We start from the raw sequence: 7,422 nt of genomic DNA, 5'->3' as shown, positions 1-7,422 counted from the left end.
AGCCCTTTAAGGAAAAAAAAACCCTGAAGAAACCTCAGGACTCGCTGCTCCTGCTGGCAGGGGATGATCCCTGCACCACGTGGGGGGCCCTGCCTGGCAGCACCTGGTGAGCACTGGGGCTGCTTTTTAAGTATGGAGCTGGGGCAGGTTGGGGCAGCCATGGGGGGCTTGGGGAGTTGGGAGGGTTTGCGGGGGGGAGGCTGGCAGGGATCCCCACCATGGTCCCCTCCACTTCCCCTAGTACTTACCAGCTCGGAGTGGCTGCAGCTCCCTGCTGCAGCCGCTGGGGACTGTCCAAATTGTCAACGCTCTCTGAATCTTTGCTGAAGATTCAGAGAGCTTTGAATCGATTTGGACCTCTAAATTGGTCCCCTGATTGGTTTTGAATTTAGAGATTCGGCCACTGAATCAGGCCGAATCTCCTCCAAATCAAATCACCACTCGAAGCTTTGCACAGCCCTAGCAAACAGTGGATGCAAGAACACTCAGCAACACCTTGGCAGATGGACACTTGGAACAATTCTACAGGGGCAGGAAAAAGCAAGCTGAGGCCATGGAGGTCTTCTGACCCCACCTCCAAATCTGCAGCTGTCTTGGAGTTGACAAGTCTGACAACAGAGCCAATCGTTTAAATTTGAGTCTATTTGCCTTACCCGTAAAAAATAGCCATGAGTAGTACCAGGAAGAAGGAAAAAAACTAGTTTCCATGCGTCAGTGAGATCAAAAAAAAGGAAGAATGGTCTCTTCAGAAATACTGGATAAAATTAAGCCCAGGTTCAAACCATCTCAGTTCAAGAAAGCAACTGGGTTACAATAACCACAGTCTCTATGAGGCTGCCCACCATTCAAAGGGCAACTTCCTACATTGCCTTAATTGATCTGGGCTCTTGGCTGAAATACAGCTTGAAAAACCACAAGAGCTCTGAGTTGTAAGTGCATCTGTTCTGCTTTTGTGTTTTTAAATGCCAGGAGAACCAGTGTTACAGTTTTGGTGTCAGCAAGGGGGATCCACTACTCCATGAGAAACGGGAACCTGACGGTGACAAACAAGCTGTGTAATAAGGAAAGGAGGAACCATGCTCTGTTGTTTTTTTTTTCAAATGTGAAATAAAAATGAAAATGTGCTGCTGGGTGGGGGAGTGGGGGAAGAGGAGACCTTCAGATGCATGTTGGCCTCTTTGAAAGCCATGTTTCTGTTCAGGTTCACCCTACAAGGTGCAACTTGTCTGCCAGCTGGAACAATGCTCCAGACTCTCCCCCACAGTGCCCTACTTTTGTTTTGAGTCTCCACTTGGCTACAATCAGGTCCAGCAAAACAGGGCCCAACCTCCATGGCCTGACAGCAAAGTACCAGAAAGGACAGTTGAGAGCTTTCAACTTGCTCCCTGCTCAACCTCACCCATCAGCTCCTCTTCCCCTGAGGGACAGCAGTGCATGTTTGCAGGGGTCAGCTTCTCCCACCTGTTTTGTTTAGTAGATAGGTCTCTGTCCAGAGGTGGGGGGACGGCAGGCAATGCTCAGACTGAGTCTTTCCATGTAGTGAGCTATGACTTGGTCACCTTGTGTCCCTGGTTTATGGTAAATGGGTAGAAGATTCCCTCCCTCTCCAGACAGGTGCTATATCCTTTGAGTGGGTTTATTACTGGCTCTGCTTTGGATTTAACAGCCTCACAGACAGAATATAAAAATAATGTATACAAATTAGCAGTTAATGTTTCTTACAACACTTTCTTAAAGGCATCTTTATAAGTTACACATTCATTCCCCCCACCCTCCCATCCCCTTTTTGTGATGAGCTTGTGAGAGTGATGCCAAGCAGGTGGCAGTCTTGCTTCTTAATTACAGCAGGAAGCAAGCATAGCTCTGGCTTACAAATAAGGCTTGCTCCACTCTAAAAGCCTGGTCTAGCACAAGAATACATGGCAGCCACAAGCCCTGGATCAGGCTGGGCAGGGCGGGGGGTGTGTGTATTGAAGTGGTAAATGCATCATGGAAATGGCTCCTACTCCTAGCAAGCATCAGCTGTTTAATTGCAATAGTAAGTGATTAGGATTCAGATGTAGCAGGGTGGCTGCAGTGCATTGGCCCTGCTAGCTGGGGACATAATCCAGCTGTATGCACCAGCACCAGATGTGCCTTTCTAAGGCTTTGATACTATTGTGTGTGCTGCAGGGTCTATATGCACATGCCTGAGCTGCAGTGAGTACTGCACAGATGTACTACCGCAGCTACCTGAGTGAGGCCACCCAGGCATCCTTGGGTGCTTATAGCTTTACTGCACAGTCTGATGCAAGCCTTCTGCACCTGGCTTCCTTGGTACTGGTCTGTCCCTGGATGCCCCGTAAACAGGCCACGCCACTGAGCTGCTTTTGAGCTGAGGTGCCATCCCAGCCATGGGGATGCAGATGGCTTAAGGTAAGTGTGACACCTTGTGGGGACACAGGGGATTGCAAATCCTTAACTCCATTGATTGTCATAGCATCTGAGCCTGTTGGGGATCAGACAAGTGCTGCTCACCTTGGACTCAATGCCCAAGTGCAGAATGCAGCTGCATCTGCATCCTGAGATGCTGCACAAACAGCAGGAGCCTCCCTTGTCACTCCAGTGCTTGCCTCCTTATCGCAGCATAAAGAAAATTTAAAGGAAGACGTATCCAGCTGCCTGCATATACCAGCTAAGGGAGCTGGTGCAGCATTTGGTGGTAAAAGCCTTGCAATAGGCTCCAACCCTTCACCTCAGCCTAGTATTATCTGGTGGGTCCCTCCCCTTTTGCCACCTTCCCCTTCCCAGATGGCTTCTAAGCAAGGGCAGCCCAGGCTTATCTGCTTGCCGTATGGCAGGGGGAAGGAATAAGGTTGCAGGGGGAAGGGTGCAGGGTCTAGCCTAAAGTGGCAGGGCAAGCCCAGGGGGAGAAGAGATCACAGTTCAAGGAGCAGTGCAGCAGGCTGGTCCTGGACTTTGCCCCAACACTGACTGCACAAAGGCACCAGCACACAGGGAGGCAGGAGCACACCAGAGAAGAGTAGGCCCCCCCCCGCCAATGCTCCTCTACCTGTGGCCATGGTCCAGCACGTGTGAGGTGAGGGGAAGAGGGACAGCGACCATGGAAGGGGTAGATATTGCTCTCAGGAGCCTCAGCCCTCTCTGCTTGTCCCGTGGACCTCTGAGCAACTGCCATGTGCGCTCTATTCCTGTCCCCTAAGCCTGGAGAAGGGGAGTAGTCCAATAGCACGGTGGAACAGACAGCTTGGACATAGCTGCTGTATAATACCTGGAGAGCCAACTGGGCCAGACCTGCGAAGGGGGGGTGGGTTGGGGTGCAGGGCAGGACAGCCCCAGCTGGCACTCTGCACAGTTAAGTAGCTTAAGAAGCTGCAAGTGGTGATTTCCCCCCTACTGCAAGAGTCCTTGGTTCGGTCTGACAGGTCTGCAGAGAAGCCTGGTCCCTGGGGTCCTGCCATCTCCTGGGCAGAGGCAGTAGTGATGATGGGCCCATGCCATGCCATGCCTGCCCATGGAGAGGCCAGGAGTGGTCACAGCGAGATGTCAGAAGTCACCTGGAGGGTCTGCCCCGAGGATCGTTTCTTGCCACTGCACCTGCTGATGTCGGCGCGCCGGTACGGGTTGTTCCGCAGACCTGTGCGCAGAGAACACATGGAGCCTGGTTGGTGCCTGCTCCAGTCCAGCACCCCCCTTAGCCCTCTGAACATGTCCCCGTGGGCTGACACAGAAGGAAAGTCACCTCCTGCACTGACTCATGTAACATCTGGGAAATCTTGCTACCTCCTATGCTGGGACAGAACAGGCCCAGTCCTGCTTAGCTTCACAGCCTAGAAGATCAAAGCCTATGGGTCAGGGAGGTAGTGGATGTGCCAGCAAACTGGGGGGCAAGGCAGAGAGCGAGTTTCAGAGCCTTCTTTTCTCTAACCTCATACAGAGGATAAGGACATGAGACTCGAGGTGGGCAAAGAGGCTTCAGCCTGGCAGCTGTCCATACCCTTGAGCAGAAGGGCTGCATGAGGGGGTGGGGGAGCTGTCTTGCCTAGCTGGTCCCCCCTACTATGGTTCTCCACACCCAGATTACCTTATGGCAGAGGCTATAAGGGGCTCTCCTCATTGAAGCTGGCGTTGCAGAAGAGCCGGGACGAGCGCTTGCCCGTCCGGGCCGTGAAAGGAACAGTCTTCAGAACTGAGTAGTGATCCAGACAGGCAGGATGGGGAGAAGTAGAGGGGAGAGAGCAGAAAGAGAGAAAGTGCAGCAGCAGGAAGTGAACTGAGGAATGGTCAGAGACAGCAAAGTGTGCAGGGAGTTTGGTCTGGCCTGGAGGGACAGTCATTTGGTTTGAGGGCAAATGGCCTGAGTGTCCCTTTCCAGCTGGTCCACCCATCCAGGCATCCAGCCCTGGGTTAAGAGGTCTGCTCAACTGCGATGGGGATTTTCAGCAACCAAGAGCTGGGAAGAGGAAGCCTTCCTAAGGCCTTGGCATGCACCAGCAATTAATCCAGCTAATTGCATTGCCCCTGCCAGATAACTGGGGCACTCCTGGCCCCCTCCAACCCTTGGGACCAGAGGTGTCAAGTACATGGGGGCCTGAGGGCCCTGGCCCCCCTTGGGAAGAGGGCCATCATCTGAAATGTGTAAAGCTTTCCACGTGTCCATCATCTTAGGCCTTCCCCCCCCAACAAAAATAGAAATCAGCACCTATGCTTGGGACACAAGGACATAGTCAGATTCATGGCTCTGCTCTGCAGTGCAGAGCCTAGAAGGCTGAAGCCCAGGGAGACAAAGTACTAAGCCAAAATACATCAGCAAGGCTGAGAACAGAGACAGCTGGATCCCAGACCCTGGCTTTACCTACCAGACAACACCCCTTAATAATTCTGGGCCCTTGCCAATAATTCACCCCCCTTGCCATCTCTGGAATGCCTACCCTCCCTTGGCCCCCAAATGCTATACACAGGACAGGCAGCCCGGTGACAGACAGGGACAGTGGCTGCAAGAATAAGTGAGGAAGGCAGGGAAGGGTTTGGAAAGGGGCAGGAGCATGTCCTGTGAGCAAGGGGCATGTGGGACTAAACAGCCATATGGCAGGCACATCCCAAAGAAAACCCAGTAATACACCAACAAGTACCCCACACCACTCTCACCCTGACCTAGGACCCCACCCACAAGTGTCCCTTTGTTTCTGACCCACTGGGCATCTGCCTGTGGGGTCCAACTCCCACCCTCAAGTTCAGGGGTTGTCCCACCTCACCTGTAATAATATCCTCAATGGCACCATCTTTCCCCTCATAAATGAGGGGCTCTTTCACCATCTGCCTCTTCTTCAGCTCAGCAATCATGTCCATCTGCTGCCGCTTGGCTTTCTGGACAGGAGACTGTAGCAGCAATAACAAGAAGGAAGTAAATGTGGGTCCCCTGTGGCAGCTCAGAGAATGTGGGACATTTCCCATAGAGCCAGGCATCTCAAGGATGGCACCTCCTCCTTTGAGAGACCCTCACATACTTTACAAAGCCAGCATAAAAAATGCTTCACCCACTATTCAGCTGCAGCTACCTCTGGGGTGGAACTTGCCAGTTTTTTCCCTATGCAGCAATGCTACACAACAGCTTAAGGCACAGAGTGAAGAGGAGGCCAATACCAAGGAATTTTAGGGAGATGCAACGTGGTGTTTTGTCAGAAGGTGGAGGCAGAAGCTCTGGCTCTAGCAAAGGCACCAAAAGGGCTCTCAGACCCATACGGGCACAGAAGCTTGGTTTCACAACCACGGAAAAGAGTATGGTGAGGAGTTTAGTGAATGGGACGGGGAGGGGAGCACTGGTTGTACCTTTTGTCCTGACTGATTCTCAGTGCTCGGGGGGTTGGACTCTGCTTCTTTGGCAGCTGCCTCCTGTTTCTTCCACATTTCAATGTCCTGTTCTGCTTGCTAGAGAGGAAAGAAACAGAGTGGAAGCTGGTTAGATGGGGCAGGTCTCCAACTCAGGCCCCATGGTGCCTCTTACACCAGTACACAGTGCTGATGTACTTTGGGGCATCATGTACTCAGCCTTGCTTGGGCTGCCTCCTTGGCAGCCCAAGCATGCAGGGGCTTAGTAGAGGAGCTCTGCAACCCCTCATTGGCACTGGGCAGGGTCACAGTCCTCTGAGGGGAGGGGGGGTGTCAAAAATAGCTATGGGCACCAAAATGGCCCCACAGTATGCCAACCTTTTTATGAGCCACCTGGAAGAATTCCTCAATTAAGATATATCAATGGAATGGGCTTCCAAGGGAGGTGGTGCTCTCCCCTACCTTGGGGGTCTTTAAGACAAGGCTGGATAGGCATCTGGCTGGGGTCATCTGTCCCCAGCACTCTTTCCTGCCCAGGCAGAGGGTCAGACTCCACAGTCTGTTGAGGTCCCTTCCAACCCTAGCATCTATGAATCTATGACATCTTAATCATTTGGACTGAAAACCTGCAATCTCCAATTAAGTTCCATCAGAAATTCAACAATCACCATCCCTCCATCCGACTATCTCTTGAATACTCCAACACTGACATCTCCTTTTTAGACACAATGATCAGTCTCCATAATGGTAAAATACAGACCATGTTATACAAGAAACCCACAGACCAACATACATATCTGCACAGAACCAGCAATCACCCTAAACACACCAAAAAAGCTGTGCCAAACCCTCAGATACCACCAAATTTGCACTGAGGAGAACACCTGGGATTGCCACCTCACCAATCTTAAAAAGGCTTTCACCCAACAAGGACACTGCTCCAGAGAGACAGATCGCAAGTTTGAAAGAGCCACCCAGATACCACGGGAAGAATTGCTGCAATACAAAAGGAAACCCCCCCACGAATTGCACACCGCTAGTTATAACATATCACCCCTCCCTCGAACCCATATGGAAAATCCTCAAACAACTGAAACCCGTACTGGAAAGAGAACCTATTCTTAAAGACATCTTCCCAGAACCACCCATCCTAGCCACCCAGGAGGGACCAGCTCCAGGGCTGGAAGTGTGTTTAGGCAGGGCACCCCAGGGAACCTCACTAACCTCATCACCAGAAGCAAAATTCCTCAGGCCCAGAACACACCAAATGGATCCAGACCATGCCATGACAAGAAATGCAAAACCTACCAACCTCCACCACCCCCACAATTACTACACCCCACAACACAGCCACCAGCATTCCCGGCTTTTAGAGCTGCACCTCCAGAAAAGTAATATATCTCATCCAATGCACCAAATGCCCTGATGGATAATACGTAGGAGAGACCAAACAACAAATGCGCACCAGAATGAATGCACACTGGAAACCTATCAAAGACAGGAATACCCAATTACCTGTGGGGGCACATTTCTCACAAGAAAACCACTCTCTCTCCAATCTCTCAGTTCTAATCCTCAAAGGAAACTTTCAAA

General features: G+C 51.6%; 1 protein-coding gene across 2 annotated transcripts in view; it reads right to left on the bottom strand.

Annotated features, from left to right (window-relative positions):
* Positions 1-1,618: 1,618 nt before the first annotated feature.
* FMNL1 (formin like 1) overlaps positions 1,619-7,422 on the bottom strand; it is a 56,215-nt gene continuing 50,411 nt past the window's right edge. The window contains exons 23-26 of one of the 2 annotated variants that reach the window (XM_019523541.1): positions 5,830-5,928; positions 5,256-5,379; positions 4,085-4,189; positions 3,573-3,637 (exon numbers count right to left, since the gene is read on the bottom strand). In XM_019523541.1, coding sequence (XP_019379086.1) covers positions 4,098-4,189; positions 5,256-5,379; positions 5,830-5,928 — 315 coding nt within the window. In that variant the 3' untranslated portion in view covers positions 3,573-3,637; positions 4,085-4,097. Of the gene's footprint in view, positions 3,638-4,084; positions 4,190-5,255; positions 5,380-5,829; positions 5,929-7,422 lie in introns of both variants that reach the window. The other variant, XM_019523542.1, reaches the window with a different exon arrangement.

This window comes from Gavialis gangeticus, unplaced genomic scaffold, assembly GCF_001723915.1.
Source record: "Gavialis gangeticus isolate Ggan-Ray unplaced genomic scaffold, GavGan_comp1, whole genome shotgun sequence".
NCBI lineage: Eukaryota > Metazoa > Chordata > Crocodylia > Gavialidae > Gavialis > Gavialis gangeticus.
This window is presented reverse-complemented; position numbering and strand designations above follow the sequence as displayed.